Here is a 19,387-nt window from a genome sequence, read left to right on the forward strand (position 1 = left end):
ACCCTTCCCATGCAGGCACGGATTCATATTCATATAAGATTTATCATTATGGCATCTGGTGATGATACTAGCTGGAAAAAAAAAAAAGCTATTGTTTATCACCAAAGAGTAAGTCGATTACCAACATGGCTAACAAGTTTCTGCTAGTCGCTGACCAAAGCTGCCACTGGCAGATCTCAGCGCACCCAGCTAAGAGCAGGAGGATAGGCCAGGCCCGCACCGCCATCCCACATCCCGCCGCAGGAGCGGATACGGCAACACCAACAGCCGCATTCCGCTCCCTGGGGCAAGTCAACTCTGCCAGTCATGACTTGTCAAGAGGAGCTCAAACAAGACAAGGGATGCCATATCCAAGAAATACAACCATTTATTTCTGAGCACAAACCCACACATTTAGATGTTATCCTTGTGTCATTTTACTAATCCATGTTTCTTCAACACAAAAATAGATCCCCATAATGCATCAAATTTGTCATTTTGGTTATGTCCAAACCCCACTCCCAAAGTTAGAGCTGACTGACTGCATTGGGGTAGGTGAATAGGAATGAACTCTGATTCCAGCAATACTGGGGTGGGGGGAATAAATCTTACTACACATGCACTGCCTCCAAAACTTAAATTCTTAACTGTGATGGTACACTTCTGGGAAGACTGCATTAAAGATACCTAAATTATTCTGATGTGCCATTTATTACACTCAATTTTATTTCTATACAATTTGACACAAAATAAGTCATTTTTGTAATACAGTTTGTCATGAAAACTGCTTAGTAGGGCACAAAAGAAGTAATATTACTTGGAAAAATTCAGCAGCAGTCTGCCTTTCAGCACTAGCAGTTACAACAGAAGAGGTGCCATTATTGTATAATAGTATACTTTTATAGAGGTAAGGGATTACAGAAGAAACAAAACTCTGTAGGAAAAAAGCATCATGCTGTTCCTTATCAAAGCTACAAAAACAAAGCAAGCAAGGACAACAAGTTCTGCTTTGTTGAAGGTACAACACTGAGGTCTGAGGCCAAGAAGAGAAAAACCCAGAATTTCCCAAGACAGTTATCAGGTAAGCTTTAAAATGAAAAAAATCAATTTTATGTTTAACTCTATTCAGGTATCATATGATAGAAGAGAAGAATACATTCTCAAAACTGGAATATGAGTTATGTCTTACCCTTATTGGTAATGTTACTTAAGTACACTACTGTGCTATTCATTCAGTAATTTACAAGTGTTCATAGAGCCCCATAAAACCTTTTTGTTATATTTGTTTTATAGGTAGGAACTTGAAGGCAGAATGGTTAACAGCCTGATTTCTAGAAACACACACAGACCTCAAGAATCAGGCCTCTCAAACAAATCAGGCCATTAGGGTTTTTTGTCCCTACCGCACAAAGACGCAAGTTTCAAATGCAGGGAAAAAGCTCCAAGTTTCCATTTCTCAGATCTTAACCAGAATGAAAGACCTTCTCTTGTCTATTTCTGTGAGACCATATCTAGACAACTTCTCTAGGTGTAAGTCTTGCTGAACTCCTGCAGCTCGCTACCTGTTCCAAGCCATATGCTGTGTCCTTGCAAGTACTGATCAAAACAGTTTGTACGGTCGTGAAAAGAGCGGGTGCTGACAGAGATTCAAAATAACCAAGCAAAAAACATGAACAAACGGGAGGGAGAAAGTGGGTTCAGGTGCAGTGCCACTTACAAGAAACACAGCATGTCAAGGAGTGCCGTGAGCAGCTTTACCATATGACAGTCGGCGTCTTCCAAACAAGCAAAAGGCTACCTGAAACCAGCATCCATTTATGACAGTAAATATGCCATTATATAATTAACCAACAGCCAGAAGCTCTACTCATCAGTTGTACAGTTTATTTAGACAAGACAAAAGCTTGCACAGTTTTGTAATTGTATACAGAAATGAAAACATCTGAAATATATTAGGTTTTTTCCCCCTGTATATTTAACTTTGTACTTCATTCTTGGAAACGTGACCTTTTTTCTTTTCAGGATTCACGTTTCAGCAGTACATATGCTCCCATTACTGCCAGAAGAGCATACTGCAAGAGAAAACAAAGAATAAAGACTGAGACTGATTATAATTTCTTTTCATAGAAGCTCTGAAATTACAAATTGTTCAAAGTATGTCCTCTCCAACCTTACAGGTGAGTACACAATTACTGAGTTGTGTTCCTAGAGAATTACAGGACTACTTCAGTGTCACCATATTCATTGTAAATAGACATCGCAACTGTATACATCTAACTTACGATATTCCTATAAATTATGCTTTCAAATGATTACAAATACTAAGTTCTACTGGATGACAGAAAAGCTAAAATGAGCAAGAAAACACAGCTCATTTTACATTAGGTATCAAACCACAGAAATAAATTTATTAACATGTACTCTTATATGCAAGATTCTTACCACCTTTACTTGCTATTTCATAGTTTTAAATTCAAGTATGCAAAATGTCTGGATACATACCTTAAATTTTGGATAGTCATTCATTATTATAGTTACCATACCAACATAAGGCAAAAATCTGTAATTGACAAAACAGATCAATGTAAAATTAACCCTCAAATATTACGTGGAAATGTTTCAATGTTACTCAGTCTCGAGCATTTCAGGTAATGGGTTTCAGAGGAAAAAATTCAGATAGACAGCAAGAGCTTTAAAGACAATACATATTTCATAAAAACTTGGGAGCAAGATCTCTCATATCTCCCTCTCCTCCCATGCTTCATCTTCCTGCGTATTATTCATAGCATTAAAAATACACATGGATCCCAGAAATGGCAAGTAACTATCATTGTAACGAGGGGTACCGCAAAAGCCTAACATCCTACAATACAGGGGAATCTGCTTTTCAGGACCTCCTGTTGTTCTGCAGCTGCAAAAGCCATATAATCTAACACAGAAAGGGTTCAGACTAATATGGAAAGTATTTTAAATTAGCAATTAACCCAGTCTTCCACCATTAAAGTTTCAGAGGGGCACTTGTTCTGTTTCTTTTTATTTAGCTTGAAGACAGGGACAGAATCTTAAAAAAAAAAAAAAATCAAGCAAATAAATATCTTGCAGAAAAGTATTTTGTACAATTTTGCAAATTAACCCTGTATTTATGACAACTTATGGAACTCAAATTAGGCAAGCAAACACACAAGTACACAACGTGATGTAAGAAGTCCCACTTCCCACTGGGCTTGGCCTAGACATTAAGCCTAGCCTACGGGACACAGCAGAACTCACACCAAGCTTCTCATGGCACGTCTGAGACTCTCAGCCCAAACAACACTTTGCCACAGGCTCTAAGCAGAAGTGTTCCAAATAACCACAGTGTAAAGCAATCATTTATGCTTCTCACTAACACGCATCTGAATGCAAAGTATTTTTTTTCCTTAGATAAAAATTTAATCGAGTTATTTGAGAAAAATCTTAAGAGATTTCATCTCAGCTGGGGAAGGGGATAAAGTCAAAAGCTTAAACCTTGTGTAGAATTCCTGTAGCACGTGGAAATAATTTCCTAGTAATTTCTAGCAATTACAAGGATAAGGTGGTTAATTTTGTATTTACTGGTGAATTATTTGTTAAGTGTGCCATTTTTTCCTAAAAATTAATTTCCACTTCCCACATCAGTGAAAGGACTACAGAAAGCAACTTCTCCAGGTAAAGTAGTTTTTTAAATTATTATTTTATTTAAGACATTTAAAAAATACCATACATGTAGCCAACAGCAGAACTGGTTTAAATTCTAAATTTTCTATTTTTGTTACAAAGAACACAGACATTTTGCATTACTTACCCTCTGGCTCTTCCAACAACATCCTTCTTCTCTAACCAGTTCTGACCCTCTTTGTACAAGCCTCTATCATCAACTTCATTGTTATCACCTTTAGTCAGAAATTTGATGTTCCCATTTTCTCTAGAAGGCAACAAGGTGATAAACTAAATACCACTTAATTAAAAAACCTCAATTAACATCTACAAAGCACAATGAAAAGTGCTACTATTAGATTAGATAACAATGTTTACTTGTAGTCCTGGTTGTACTGCTTATTTGACAAACACCATTAAACCATTAAGGTTACAGATTTTACTGACAGAGTCAATCGATTTTAACAAGAAATGCTTTTTAACACACTCCTAGATTGTCATTTGATGTAAGCAATTACACAACGAACATGAAAGGGATATCGTCCATCCAGAGCAAGCACCAAACTTCCTCAGCAAAAGCAGTATGTGCCTACCTGGGAAAAAAAACCCCGACCCTCTGCATTTTCAACAGAACAGAAATTTAACTCGGAAATACTGAATAATACCCTACTAAGAGTTTTTTGAGTGGGTTTTGTTTGTTTACGCAAATTGTGGAATAAGATCCTGTGAAGTCATCACACATTAGAGAATGAATTTAATTGAATTTGAATCACAAATTTCAGATGAGGTAGACCCTAAAAATCTTCCCTTATGAAAGAAAGTGTTATAATAATACAACGCTTTAGGCAATTTTCCTCTAAGTTCTATACACTTGTTTAACTCTTAGTAATCATATTTATGCCAAACTAGAGCTTTGTCCTCCTTTTGATGGACATAAATGTTGAAGACTCTCTAAAGTAGCTGCAATTCTGCATCAGGTTCAGTATTTTGTCACTAACACTGCACTACACCTTTTAGGTCGCTCATCAGTTGTTAAACACCACAGTGAGTTCCAGGCAAAACCTTACTCGTGTTTGACATTTATCAACATGGCAAACAAAAACAACACAGATAACCAGTCTCTAAATAACATCCTGTGGACAAAACACTATGTGGGGTTTTTAGGGGATTGTGTGGAGAAAGCCAAGCAACCTTGGAGGAGGTGGCCCTGCTTCCCACCACGGACAGACACCCGCAGAGCTCACAGAGCCAGGCTGCTCCCTCAGAGCGGGAGCTCATGTCCTGACCTTGCCTGCCCACTGAGGGGGCTCAGTCCTTTTTGTAGGAACACAGGGTTAAAACCCTGAACATGCCCAAACCATAACCCTTCCCTACCGTTTCAAATAAAGTACTTTACACCACACAACCCAATTTAACCACTGCTGCTAGAAAACCTGCCGTGTTTCGCTCCCTGTCAAGCGCTAGGCATCACTAGGCATATGTGCAGATAATGGATGCAAGACTGCAGATCAACACTCCCATTTAAATAAAGTTTACAGTCTTCAAAATGATTCTGCTCAAGAAGCTGCTAATTGCAAGTAATTATATCAAAAACCAAGGAGTTTTTATGAAGACAGATTAAGTGTTAGCAAAGAAAAGGAGTTAATTCTTGGATACATATATTTACTTCAAAAACATGTTGAAGAAAAGATACTACTCAAAAGATGAAACACCGTCAGTTCACGGCCAGGACCTCCTGAGGAGCAAACTGTCAATCCATGCCACTGCCAGGTTAGCTTTTTGCTGTGCAGAATTAGAAACAGAATTGCCTCTCTTTGTTTCAGAAGGAACTGTTTATCATACCAGGCATACGCAATAAAGGTAAAAACCAGTAATCTACCTGTTGCATTTGAGCATGAATTGCTGCTGGCATTGTGACTAAGAGACACAAAGGGAGTAAGAATCTCTTCTTTCATTCTGAGTCATGCCTCTTTTCTGGAAAACTTCAGTTGGCAAAGATCAGATACTTGCCAGACTTCATCTATAGTTCTGATTCTGAATCTTCTCCGTCTTTCAGAGATTTGCTTTTAGAAGTAGCGATTTCTCATAACCAAAATCCCAATTCTGCACAGAAGCGCACTCTACTCCCATACATATTGCTACTGCTGGCAAAAATAGCGTGTATAGATTGTGTCACTGGACTCTGGCACAGGTTTACCTACTTCGAACCCGAGCAACTTCGCCAAGGACATGCGTCAGGGTCTCAAGAAGCACACCACAGAACTGGGGACAGAAGTGGATCACATCCTAGAGATGAGTTTTAACTTACAGCATATCCTCACTTGCCTTTTTCATAAAATACTACCAAATTAAAATGTAAGTGAAAGTCATGGTGAAGAAAACTGTACTTAGAAACAAGGAAAACGCCAAGCTGCATTACTTTTCATGTATCTTGATTACTCTGTGAACTATTGGAATGTCTCTGCCTTCAACTTTAAAAACAACTATTTCACCAGCTCTGATTGGGTCATCATGGAAATTTGTTAAGAACAACAGGTCTCCCCTGTGAAAAGCTGGCTCCATGCTGCCACTACAAACAAAAAGAAAGAGAGAGTTAATTAGCATTATGGTAAATGAAAGAAGAATAATTAAAACAATTAATTCTTACAGATAAACTCATAATTTTAACTGATATCTGTAGCTTCACCCATTCAGTAACACTACACAGACATTTAACACAACCTAAACCTCCGTAAGTCCCAAGCTGAGCCAGCCTACAGAAGTTTTTCTTACTGCCAGAACGAAAGCACGAAAGAACCTGTATAGAAAGGTACAGTATTGTAGCTATGAGGAAGGAACAAAACGAGCCATTCTGGTTCAGAAAACCAATTTGTTAGCAAAAAGCAAGAAAAAAAGGTTCGGGAAGTGCAACTGGAAGTAATTCCATACATAGAAAGAGTTTAACTAACATGAGCAAGAGTTATGCTTACATCAGTGATTACTACTAACATTCAGAAAATCCATGTCTTTTTTCAAAGTCAGCCTTAGTATCTCTTGGTAACAACCTTTAAGGTGCAATTCCAGATTCCATAACTAATAACATGGACAGATGACTGCCATTAAACTACTGTTATTTACTGCATATGTTCCTTACTGACATGCATTCAATTTCTGTAAGGCTGAATCTTCCATGAACACGTGATTAACCCCATGCATTTGATGAGCACCCAGGGGCCTGCAGAACTGGATCTTTATAAGCCACATATCTACTGCTTCTACACATTTCAGTGAAAACTGGACTGCAAGTACAAAAGCAGCCTTTGCTAAGTGTCCAAAACCAGAGTTAGCAACCAGTAAGTGTTTGAGTACTTCTTTAAGTAGGTGAGACTTCAAACTGCAAATCTGTCCAAGGGTGAAGGGGAGGAGACAAAGGACAAAACAATATTTGGACTTTAACAAAAAAAGCCTTTACATTGACTTACCTGAGCACCACAACAATAGGGCTTTCGCTGCCAGTAATGACGATCAGCCCCTTCCATATCATAAGGGCAGAAGACACTATCATCGCAAAGTTTAAGACTTGGTAATACAGCTATACGAAACAAGAAGATTGGTTTTAAAAGTTACTGTGTTGTATCCAGAAGCACAATACAGCATTTCAACCCACACGCAACACGGAATCACGATCCAGGCACGTGGACTTTTACGTTAAATTGTATTCCACCAGAAGCCTCGTGGAACAGATCGCTGTATCGGCAATCCAACCACACAAACCACACTGCAGCATAAAATTTTAATGCATTGGGTGCCTTTATCTTGGCTAATTGCACCTGTGCAATGCTTCCACGTGTTAGTGCTAGCAGACAGTGAACTCACTATGCAGGCCATATGGCAAATGATCAAATCTATTTTGATCACACATCCCCAACTCCTATGTGAGCTCACAGATATCCAAAACACACATAAAAAATAGTGTAAGATCAGTAATAGCAGACTTTGTACTTTGAAGAGGACCTGTGGGAGCAGAAGGGAGAGGACAAAGGATCATTTCCTGCTATTGTCAGACAAAAATCTTCTATATGGAAAACAGTTTAGCAATTTGACTATCTTTCTGCCCAAAATTCTATCGCTTCGGTAGCCATTACAGCAGTGGACACACTCCTGTCACGCTGCTTCCTTTTTTTTTCCTTGGCAAGATGCGAAGACGGTCTGGTGGAGAATAACCCTGCCCTTCTCCACCTGTCGTGGGGCTCACCGATGTGAGACACGGAACCAGCAGCTCCCAGACCACCACTCTGGTTTGAAAACAGACGCGCTGCGATATTCAAGTACACGACCCGCTTAACCAGGCATCAGTCCAGCTTCCGAATCTGCTCTGAAGCGGTTTTTTAGAATGACTGATAGACATTAAAAAACCCCCAAACGACCCAGGGAGCTTCCGCAGCCGGGAAGCCAGAGGTTCCTCCCCAGCCCTGCAGGCCCCTTCCCGCCGCTCAGCTGCCGCTCCCACGGCGCGGACACGGCCGCGACAGCTGTCCCGAGCCACGGGCCCCCCGCCCCCCCCGGCCCGCAGCCCGGGCCCGAGAGGCGCCCCGACCCCCGCGGGGAAGGGCAGACCGAGAGCGCGGGCCTCCCGTCGGCACGGCACAGGGCGGGCGGAGGGCCCTGCTCTCTCCCAGGAGCCCGGCCCGGGTCGCACGGCTCCGGGCCCCCGGCCCGCCCCAGCCCCGGGGAACCCCGAAGCCCCGGAACCTCCGCACCCGGCCCCACCCCTCGGCCCGCAGGCCCCGGCGCCCCCCGCCCGGCCGGCCCCGGCGAGCCATGGCCGCTACCTGCCGCTTGTTCATGCGCCGCAGGTCCCCGAAGAGGTCCATGGCGGGGCCCCGGGAAGGGCCGGGCCGGGCCGCGCCCAGCCGGCGGCGGGACGCTGCCGGCGCCCTCCCGGGCAGCTCCTCAGAGGCGACCGCGCAGAGAAACGCTCGAGCCCCGCTCCCCTCCGCTGGCCGCAACTACCGCCGGCCCCGGAGAACGGCGGCGCGGGCGGCCCCGCTGCTCCTCGGGAGTTGTAGTCTCCCTCCTCCCTCTGCCCCGCCCACATGGTGCAGCTAGTCAGCCAGTCGGACTACGATTCCCAGCATGCAACGCGGCAAAGGGCCCTGAGGGCGAGGCCCCTCGCCTCCTGCCGCCGGCCGTGCCCGACTAATTTGCTGCCTAAGGGGGCTCTCGGCAGGCTCCGAGACCCCCACGGTGCGGCGGAGTGAGTCAGACTCGTCTGTGGGGACACAGAGCGAAGCCGACGGCCTCCCGAGCCACCCCCTTCGGGTCAGGCGGCTGCCGGCCAGCTCTCTCCGGAGCCGCCGCGGCGTGTGCGCAGCTCATTGGCGGGGCGGGAGGGGGGCCGGGTCCGGGGCGGGGCCAAAGGAGGGGGGCGGGCGCGCGTGGTGCGGCGGGCCGCTGAGGGGGCGCGTGGCGGGCCGCTGAGGGGGCGCGTGGCGGGCCGCTGAGGGGGCGCGTGGCGGGCCGCTGAGGGGGCGCGTGGCGGGCCGCTGAGGGGGCGCGCGGCGGCTGAGGGGGCAGGGCCGGCCGCCGTTGTTCGGGCCCGGCCGCCGTTCGATTGACGTCCGCAGCTCTCCGTTCCAGCGTGCAGCCTTGTCTTCGCCCTCGCCCTCCTGCGCTCAGCAGCTGATGGGTTTACAACGTGTGGCCCCGCAGAAGGCGGCGAGGGAGCCGGGTCTGGTCGGGGGTGACTCTGCAGCTCCCTCTCTGGGCGGGAATGGCGGCCGGAGGCGTTCTGCCCGCCGTGAGGCCGCTTGTCCTAGCACTGCTGTGGCCGTGCCCTTACAACTGCGCAACGGGCTGCGTTCTCAGCTAATCCATGTAAAAACACTTCCAGATAAAAAAGGTGGGGATCACGAAGAGGGAGCGTTTCTAAACTGCCTTTTCTCCCACATGCAGTCCATTGCATGGCTCCACAAGCAGACCACAGTCTGCGGGCAGTCGGCACCTACCCGTGCGCGAGGGCTGGCCCGGAAGGCTCTTCCCGATCTGCGCTGGGTGCCTTGCCCAGAGCGTGCCGATTTCCCAGGAGTGAGGAACCAAACAAGTGCGGTTTTCACCAAGCTCACAATTCATTCCTGAAGGTGGGGAACGGCAACAGGAGAACAAAACACAGGGACATGCTACTAGGATAAATGGAAGCAAATTGTTTGCCTGAAGGAGCACTGGAAAGGTGTTTCCACAGTTTGCCAGAAGCTGCTCAAGGCTGTCTGGTAGCAAACAGTTGGAAAGAGTGACCAAGAGTGGCAGAACTGGCATGAGAGCACAGAGGAACGTGTAATGGTACCATGAATGGGCAGAAATGGCACATGGACACTGGAAACAAGGTTCCAAGGACACTAGCTAGGCATTATCTTGACAAGATCCTTGATCTTCTCACCTGATTATTCCTTCAGTGGCACCAGTATTCCTTTACTTACGACACAGGAGTTACCTCGAAGTTTACATTATTCCAGGTTAGTTTTCTCTGACACACTTTAAATATTCAAAAGATAAAATCATACTGAAGTCGATTTTCTGTGTTCACCAAATCACGGTCTCTTGTGGGTGACTGTTATCCACAAAATCTGGAGCCACATACTGTTTTTCATACATCTTCCATGATGTATTGAGTCCTTTTGCATAGTTTACCGAGGTGTCCATATATGACAGAGGAAAGGAACAATAAAGGTAGTAGTTTGGTGAAGCTTTGGGAGAAGTCCAGATACCTGTTAGTTACCTTCTGCCCCTGACACAAATAGGAGAGCTGTTCCTGTAACAGAGTAGTCATTCAGGTCTTTGATTTTTCATTTGCTCCTCTAAGAGTAGCTAATTGCTGATTCTCTTAAAAGAACTCGGAGTGTCTCACATGTTCTCCTGCTTCAAATGAGTCTCTTCATGGTGAATAAACTGTCAATTGCTTCTGTATTGTTGTTAGATGTGTGCTGTGATGATGATTTAGAACCCATGGTTATTTATGAGCCTGTGAACCTTTTCAGTGCTAGCTAAATCCTGCTTTTTAATGACTGTTCTCAGACATGCATTGCCCACACGTCTGATATTTATACAAATGGAAAATGGTGATCACAAAACTACTAATTAATATATAAAACACACAAGCTACCCGTTGTCTAATTACATTTCTCTCCCAGAAAATTGTGCCTTTCAAGCAAAAAAGCGCCAAATTCTCATTTACACCAGAAGTAATTGTACCTGGAGTAAATCTAAAAACCTCGTTGAACATACCACTAATTTATGCTAGGGTACCAGAACTGAGTTTAGAGCAGTAATTCGTAGGCAACGGTAAAAAATCTGACTATTAAATCTTTGTTAAATTTACCTGGTCATTGGAATGAAATCTTTATGTTATTTCTTGTGGTTGCAGATGTACATTTCACTTTAGCTATTAAAATAATTCATTATATTAATGCAGAATATCATACTTGCCTTAATATAAAAAAAACCCCAGAACAAACCAGCTTTTGTTCCAAAACACTGTGTACCACACCCAAATTCCTACTGAAGTAGAATAGATTTCAACATTACTTTGCATGTAATTATATGTTTACATTTTATGATAGGTGTTTGACACTTTTTTGACAATTTGCGTCCTAGACTAGAGTTGCAATGCTGCAACACACAGAATGAAGGCAAATGGCTGCGACAGGAGAATGATCCCTGAGTATTATTTGCAGGTGGTGCTCTAATTCTCAAAACAGGCAGAAAATTATTCTTGCCTATTGTCAAGTAGGAATACAGGAATTCTGGAGTTGAAAGACAAGCCATTTAGCAGGGAAATGGCTGTATCTGAGAAAAAGTGAATGACAAAGACCGGTCAGTGTTAGAACAGTTCCTTACAGTCATGCCTGACAAAGAGAATTAAAAGTGGAAGTTCAGGTGACAAAATCTAGTTCTGTAACAAGTAGAGGGAGAAAGCGGAGCGAGTGTATGGAGAATTTAGAAAAGCAAGGTGGCAACTTTGTGTTGAGACCTGGTAGGACTGAAGCTGCTTAGTTTTTTTGTTCACAAAGGTGCGACGTTCTTTCGTCTGAGACACAAACCCACACTTAATTCTGAGACCACAGTATCTTTGCTAGTATCTTTGCCTGTCAATTTGCTATTGTTTAGAGTTCCAAAGCTCAGAAAATGCTTTTACTCACCCATCGTTCATGATGAGTCGAGGGAAACATATTAGGAACATGCTTTTCTTCCTTTTCCACAGATGCTAGATATCACCCACACTTGTGTTGGTGGCTTTGTTATTTTACCATCTGGATGATTTACATTATTAAAGGTTACATGTATTTTGAAATCTTCCCATAGTCTGGGTGTTTGACTTCAGTATTTGTGCAGTAGATCTTTTGGAGATCTGCAGCTAGAAAATTATGCTAATTTTTTAGTACACAGAAAAATGTAGCTCTTGACATTCTGGCTGATTTACCAGACCTTTGCAAACATCCACGTATTTGCGCTACCTGTATATATAATATTTGAATAGCTCTTTGTTTTCAAAGGGATTGGTCATGGGCAAATAACTAGCACCTTGCATCTCAGCTTAAAAATGTGGGTTAATAGGCAAAGCCATAGAAGCCCATTTGCAGCCACTCAGAGTAAAGCACAGAAGAAATGCAATAACTGACTTCCCAGTGAGCACTCTTGTCCAAATACGTTTGGAACTTCTCTGCTTCCCACTGCTGTTGCTCAGCAGGCTGCTAACGCAGCTGGTAATGCACACAGTGCTGCCCAAAAGCAACAGGATGCCGCTGCACCAGGACCACGCTCGCCTCTGGGTTCTTCTGATGCTTGGAGCACTAAGCTGTACGAGTAGTTGCATCTGAGAGCGAGCGAGTGGAAAGTGCCTCCTTTGCTCTGAAGGAAGCTCCTGCTCTGCTGCCAAGCAACAGTGTTGAAAGGGAAAAGATGTGTCAGGGAAGGGATCTATTTCAGAGGAGGGCGACTGAAGTATGAATGTCAACAGGCAGCTTGGGTATTCACTAACCGCACCTCCTTTGAACCATGACTTTGGAAGCAGCACTGGCCCATGTGCGCACTGCAGACAGTGCTATTCTTCACCTTCTCAGCCAGCCTCAGTTTGATTTTCTTTTACCGTGTCCGTGAGCAGGATCATGATCCTACTACTTCCTCCCATTACCTTTAGGTTGTTGTCAGAGGAACTGTGCAGGACCAGGGGTTTCTGTTGTCAGATCTTGTTACTCCACATTTGCACCCAATATGATGCGCTTGATCAAATCTGCAGGGGATTCCACGCTAGTCCCAGTGTCTCCTTCTCTTCAGTTTCTCAGAAGAATCAATTTCTGAACCTTATACCACTCCCTGAGCCACAAAGCTGAGCTGACAGTATGAGCTGGCATAGCCAGCTTGCCAGGAACACAGCCCTGACTCAGTTGCCTACTTCTGCATGAAGTCGTGTTTCTGACAAAGACAGGGATGCGAACAGCTCTCCTGTGGCAGACAGCAGGGAGTCTGAGGTGCCTCTGTCCGCCTTGTTGTGTGCTTTATGTGTGGCTTTGTTATCTTAGCGTTTCCGTCTCATTCGTTTTTGCATACGCAGTATCCACTGATGTGCTGAAGGGTTGTTTTTTTCTATGCGTGAAAAACAGTGCAGTGGAATATGAACCCAGGCATACACCTTTGCTCTTGAAAGTGATTTTGGAAGCAATTTCAGATGCTTCTGTTAGACCACACAAGTAGTCTCAGATAATACTGCATGCCTTGCCTTTGAAAGCCCATTAAGGTTCCTTAAAATTGGGCACCCAGCAGGCAGGGCTCTCAGAACGCCCTGTCACTGTGGAAATCTGGGCCTTCATGTTTGAGGTTATTAATGGACCTTTCTAGCTTAAGTCTCACTCTTCTGAGAGGCTTTTTTTTCAGTCACTGAAAAAGTACAGACATTTCCCTGGGGCTTCATGAAGGCTCTGATTTATGTGTTGTTTTCAGTGCTTGCCTCCAAGGGGCATTCTTATTTTGCCGTCGTGTCTTATTTTTGGTTTTGTATGGCAATCCAAATTTATCTGCTCTTTATCTCAATAAAATTCCTTTCTTTGCTCTAAGGGTAAGTGTTAGCCGGACAGCAAGAGTTTTATAACTTAAAACATCTGAGCAAGAATTCTGTTGTAAGCAGCCTTTGAGAGCTCCCGTGCTCTCCCGTTCGAAGCAAGTTGTGGAGGGTGGCACCTTCCACTGGAGAGATGGCTGAGGAGGCGGCTGCTGCCGACGCCTGCTCTGGCTGCAGCCGGCAAAGGGGTCTCCACATTCTCATGCAGCCTTTCCTCACTGGGAACATGTCCGGAGCAGCGCAGGTGCCTCATGCCTTCTTGGGCGATGCCCGACGGGGGCCTGGGGCTCGGCGCGGAGCTGTGGTGGGCTTTACCATGCCATGGCTCCTGGGGCTGCCGGCGGAAAGGATTCCTGGTCCCCCCTGCAGCACTGGCAGCAGCTCCTGGCCTGGAAGTGTTTGTTGCAAAAACAGCCTTGACAGTGTCCGCTGTAAAAGCTTTTTTGGTCATGCTACAGAGCCAGGAGGCAGGTGTTTCTTTAGAGCAGTGGTCTCCAAACATCTTTGATCACACACCTTTATCAGTAAAAACTTTTGAGCATGCACCCCCAATATCTCTATATTTATTTAGAAAATACATAAATGTTCTACTGTACAAATATATTATGCACATTATAAAACTTACACAAAAATTTTAAAAAAGGATGAGATAAAGGTGAAATAAACATTTTAAAAATTTTATTTTATTTTATTTCATTTTATTTTATTGTATTGTATTGTATTTTTTAATGATACAAAAAATATTTTATTCCTGCACCCCAATGGATGCTCACACCCCACTTTGGAGACCACTGCTTTAGAACATTCATGGCTTTTGTCTTCTGTAACTTCTCTCATGAATCTTATTATCTGTCTTGGTAGCTGGCAAGGATCTATTCATAGGCACAGTTTTCAACGAGAATGTCACTTTGCATGGTTGTATTTCTAAATGTATGAGTCAACATTTTTAGTCTGCTCTGCAGCCCAGTATCTGGATAGCTAATCTGATCACAGCTGAGTAGATTTGTTTCAGGGAATGGTTTATTTGTGAAAATAATTTTTTTCTGGGAGGAAGGGGAAGGAAAAGGTAACATTATTTGCTAAATTCAACTGAATGTCCAGGTAGTTTGATCGCTCCCTCTCCTTCCCCTTTCTCCCAGAAATAGGAAAAAACCCCACAAGTAACTTGAAAAAAAGTTTAATTTTAAAACTGCCCAAGAGTAAATGAGGGGAGGGGAAAAGAAGTTTTAAAAAAATTCTAACAAAAGGAAATATTTAACCCTTATTCAAGAACAATCTCTTGGTGAACTACGAATGTGTGCAATGTGTTAGCTTTTGTTTTTTGCTGGGGAGGGGAGAACACTGAGATGGCTTATGGGATTTTTTGTTTCTTTTTCCTATGAAAACTGCTAAAGCTTTTGCCTAAAACCGCTTAGCTTGAATTTGAAATGCTCTGAAATGTTCTCTGTGTTCTTCGTGGGTGGGCAGTGTCCCTGGAGGTCACCAGCCCCAGAGAGGTTCCACCCAGCCTGCTTCCCAAAGGTTCTCAGCTCTAGCAACAGGTTTACTTGTCACTTGTTCTCTGCCCTTGCCGTGCCTTATACCAGTCCACGGACACGGTGTCGCGGGCGTAGTCAGGATCTCACCGCAGCATCGTGTCAGGAGACGGCACAGAAGCAATGCCCCAGCAGCAGCGCCCTTGTCTGCACCGGCAGGCTTCCTGCAGAACACTTCTGCAAAACCCGCCTGTCCCGGCACCACTGCCTCCCTCTGCCTCCCCTCCTCCTGCCGCTGGCTCCTGCTGCCCCCGGGCCCGGCTGCCAGCAGCCTTTGGGTTTGGACCCCCTTGCTGCCTCCTCGTGCCCCGCGAGGGGCTGATGCCCTCGTGCCAGCACTGCCTCTGGAGGGCTGAGGGTGGTGGCTGCCGGGGTGGGACAGCCTGGCCTCCGCTTCGCCTACCGGTGCCCCTGGCTGTGGCCCCGCAGCAGCAGCAGGGTCGGGGGGTGGGTGGGTGTTTTGGGGACAGCGGTGGTTCTCAGCCTGAGAGGGTCCCTGCTGTGGCCCCTGACTCACAGAGGGGCTCTGCAGAGCAGTGCTGAATGTCATCTGTCTCAGATCTCCACTTTTTTATTAATCACAATAGTGATGTTACTACCTGACGAATCTCTTGTGAAGCACGGAAACAGGTTGTCTTGGGGGTTGGTAGTACGCATTGCCAGTAAAGGTTAATGTTGTCTGTGTGCTTTTGGCCACGCACACAGGCACTGATGTACTGGTGTTGTCTTTGCAACAGGGACGCGGTGTGTGTGTGTGCTGCAAAGCGTTGCTGCCGTTTCCCCAGATCCCAGGCGTAGCTACAAGGAGACAGTCGTGGTCTGTGGTTAAATCGAGAACTCTGCTACTGCCTTCCTGGCCTGTGGCGGGTTCACTGCTGGCACAGATGAATGTAACATCTGTAGAAAACAGCCTGGCCTAGGTGAAACTGTTCCTGGAGGGGTCTGGGAGCTCCTAAAGCCAGCTCCCTCAGCCTCAACTCAGGTGAGATGAGCATGGAATGGCAGGGGTGAAGATGAGGAGGGAGAGCAGGAGCACCTTAAAAACCGCTGTCTGCTTTCAGATTGAGGTGTGACTGTTCTGAGAGCCACAGCTGAAAAGTGCTGGGAAGCTTAGAGGCTGATGGTTAATTCCTCTATGGAAAAAGGGTCATGTTGCTTCTGTGTCTTCCCAATGCATTTTAATTCCTAAACAGTTCTGATTCTTTTTCCCCCCAAGTCTGTCTGCAGCTTGTAATTTCTTGTCACTGCAGTGTCTTGAACTATTTATGACTTTTCCACGATCTCTTCTGTAACTGTATTGCCTGGGAAGAGCAGCAGGGCTGCATTGGCAACCAAGCTGGCTGGTAATGATATTCGTTAACTATTTGCTACTTGCAACCTTAACCTGCACTGAAGAACTGAGGCTAAAACAGTGGCTAGAAAAACAAAAAATATATTATATACGTGATGGCACTTGAAGGCCTCAATCACAGCACCATGTAAGACGATCTGGCCCCCCCGTCACGGAGTTCAGTGGAGATGCACTTGGCCTCTGGCTGTGGAGTCTGATGCTTGGTGCTTGTGCCTTGGCTTTTAAGAGCCTTTGGAAAGCGCTTGATGTTACATGAGTGGAGCCCATCATGTGTGGGGAACATATTGGTGAGGCATACCGTCCAGAGCAACGCTGGTGCTGCTAGATGAAGAGACATTTCTCTGCATATAAAGGGCTCTGCTCATTTTGCTAACAGCAACGGTATGTAAATGTAATGACCAAGTGATATTTTGAGACAGTAGCTCCTCCAATTACAGCCTGACTGCATTCATCAGGAGCTGCTCTGCATTTTAACTGAGAAAGCGACAGTCACTTAAACCAGGAAATATTATTGTACTTGACCTTCAATATTAATCTGGCACACAGAGCTATGGCAATGTTAGCTAAGTGCTGGACGGACTCAGAGAGAGCAATACTTCTAATGCAGAGCATCCATATCCTCGCCGTCATATTAGAATCATTGAATAAAAATAGCAGAATTTGAGAATATAAAATAAACGAACTGGATAAAGGCGTCTGCCAAATCACATTAGGGGACATAGCTGAGAAGGATACAATGCCTAGATTATTTTGCTAATCGTTACATGACTGCTCCAAATAAATTTTTTCCTTCAAAGTAGAAACCTGGGGGTCGGAGAAGAAAACTGTAGCGTCTCCAGTTAATTTTCCAGGTGCATCTGGGTTGTTTCTGATGTCGTGCTTCACCAGGTCTTCTCAAAACACCCCGCAGTGGCGGCGGAGAGCACAGTGCTCCAGCACGTGGCTCTGCTCTCACCCCCGGCTGGTGTCAGTTGCCTGGGATGATGTTTTCAGTGGAGACTGGAATCCAGGTCTGCCAGGACAAGGTGTCGCTGCTGCCGACCCCAGCACTTGCGGGCACGTTGTGGCCACTGGCAGGGCCTCCCGGCTCAGCGGTAGTCCCTGCGCCGGGGTGGGAATCGGTAGAGCCCCGCAGGGCAGTGCCGGGCCAAGGGGCAAAGGGCCGGCGAGGGCTCTGCACAGCGGCGTTCGCCCAGCAGCAAGTGTGAGGCCTGCGCTCGGTGTCCAGCAGCTTGCGGGGCAGGGCTGTCCAGTGGGGACCCAGCTGCCCTGTCCTGTCGGCAGCTCTCACTATCACCGAGCCGCACTGTGAGGCGACTCTCTGCCATGGCCTCTGACCAACTGTTTGGCCCCAGGGAGGAAAGCTGTCTTTCTTCCAGCTATGAAAGAAAGAACATTCAAGCCAGTTTTTGTACAGTCCCTGTTGAGGGGAAAATGCAATTTTTTTCTAAGGGAGGAAGAGCCCAGGGAGGAGACAAGGAGTGCTCCTGCTTTCATGCTCCTATACCTGCCTCTGGCTACAGACCCCAGGCTGCACGCAGAGCCCAGGGATGTAGGTCGGGTACGCTTGTGCCTGCTGTGTTTGCCATGTTCTGTTCTTATTTATCTTCTCAGTCCATTACCTGCCCTTTGTCCTTTCGGGAGCCTCGATAGATAACCTTTTAGTAATAATCTGAAATTCAAATATAAAGAATTGACTCCTGAACTCTCCTAATATTTGAGAAAGGTTTTAAAATAAAATAGGTTTTTCTGTGTCCCATTATGGGCCTGGCAGCTGCGTGTGTATGCTAGGTGTACTGAGAAAGGTAATATTAACAGAACAAAAAGGTCAGAGTTATATAAAAAAACATTTAAAACTAAGTAGGCCTGCCGTACTGAATTCCCCAAAGATACACAGAGGTTAAGAACTGAGAAGTTCTGGGCCTTTGTCAGGTCAAGTTATGCATCTGTAAATGCCCTCCAGAAATAGAAAAAACCCAACGAGTCTAGAAGTACAGTGATTGTGAGCAGCCAGATGCAGCTGCTGCTGCGCCTCACTCTGTAAGATGGCTGGCTGGCCGAGCCAGGGCTGAACACCTCCCAGAGTCAGTCAAGAGGAGCCTCGCAAATACTGGGGGTACCACGGGGGCAGGTACGGGGGGCACCATGCAGGGGGGGGCATGCAGACATGCGTCAGGGGAGGCAGAGATACATGGGTGGCATTAAAGGGGCTGTGCACTGGAGAACACATATATGCATTCATTTAAGTCAGACACATTTCCAGCTGAGTCTGGAGGTACAGCAAGGTGCATAGCCCCCGTGTGTACTGTTATCTGGGAAGGGGTGAAGGACTGGGGCTGCAGGCATGCTAGGCTGGAGCAGTGGCTGCCACGCTGAGAACCTGTACTGTATGGGAGAGGCACGGGGCCTGGCATTGCACCACAAGCGTGGCTGTGGGGTGGAGAGAGGACAGACAGCCCCGAGCGCAGGGACAGGCACCTCCAGGCCCTTGGGTCCAGGCCGTCGGGGGTGCAGAGGACGTCACAGTGGGATACCGTCTTGTGGATCTCAGCTTGCAAGAAAAAGCTGCAACTTGGATAAGAAGGAATCTAAAGCCAGCCTGCTCAGATCAGACCAAAGATTTGTCTAGCTCGAGCCCCATCTCTGACAAAGCCAAAAGCACTGGATGCCTGGAAGAGGCTGTAAGAACGGGGATTTCCCAAGCCAGAGAAGCTGGTTTTGTCTCTGAATAGCCCTGAGTGGGTCTTTCTTCCATGA

At 45.7% G+C, this 19,387-nt stretch overlaps 1 protein-coding gene across 1 annotated transcript; it reads right to left on the reverse strand.

Annotated features, from left to right (window-relative positions):
* Positions 1-1,841: 1,841 nt before the first annotated feature.
* On the reverse strand, positions 1,842-8,680 carry LOC142365563 (signal peptidase complex catalytic subunit SEC11C). The gene is made up of 6 exons (XM_075446441.1): positions 8,466-8,680; positions 7,116-7,225; positions 6,074-6,223; positions 3,803-3,922; positions 2,482-2,539; positions 1,842-2,051 (listed from the first exon to the last, which is right to left on the reverse strand). Exons 1-6 carry the CDS (start codon positions 8,505-8,507, stop codon positions 1,998-2,000), a joined length of 534 nt encoding a protein of 177 aa, XP_075302556.1. The 5' UTR covers positions 8,508-8,680; the 3' UTR covers positions 1,842-1,997.
* Positions 8,681-19,387: the final 10,707 nt, after the last annotated feature.

Source organism: Opisthocomus hoazin, chromosome W, assembly GCF_030867145.1.
Source record: "Opisthocomus hoazin isolate bOpiHoa1 chromosome W, bOpiHoa1.hap1, whole genome shotgun sequence".
Classification (NCBI taxonomy): domain Eukaryota; kingdom Metazoa; phylum Chordata; class Aves; order Opisthocomiformes; family Opisthocomidae; genus Opisthocomus; species Opisthocomus hoazin.

Bases quoted from the DNA above. Each gene is read 5' to 3' on its own strand.
- LOC142365563 (XM_075446441.1), bottom strand. From the start codon at position 8,507: ATGGACCTCTTCGGGGACCTGCGGCGCATGAACAAGCGGCAG. The intron at 6,224-7,115 runs GTAAGTCAATGT...TTTTGTTTGTAG, and splicing joins CCTATTGTTGTGGTGCTCAG to TGGCAGCATGGAGCCAGCTT. The intron at 2,540-3,802 runs GTAAGTAATGCA...TGTCAATTACAG, and splicing joins GTTGTTGGAAGAGCCAGAGG to ATTTTTGCCTTATGTTGGTA.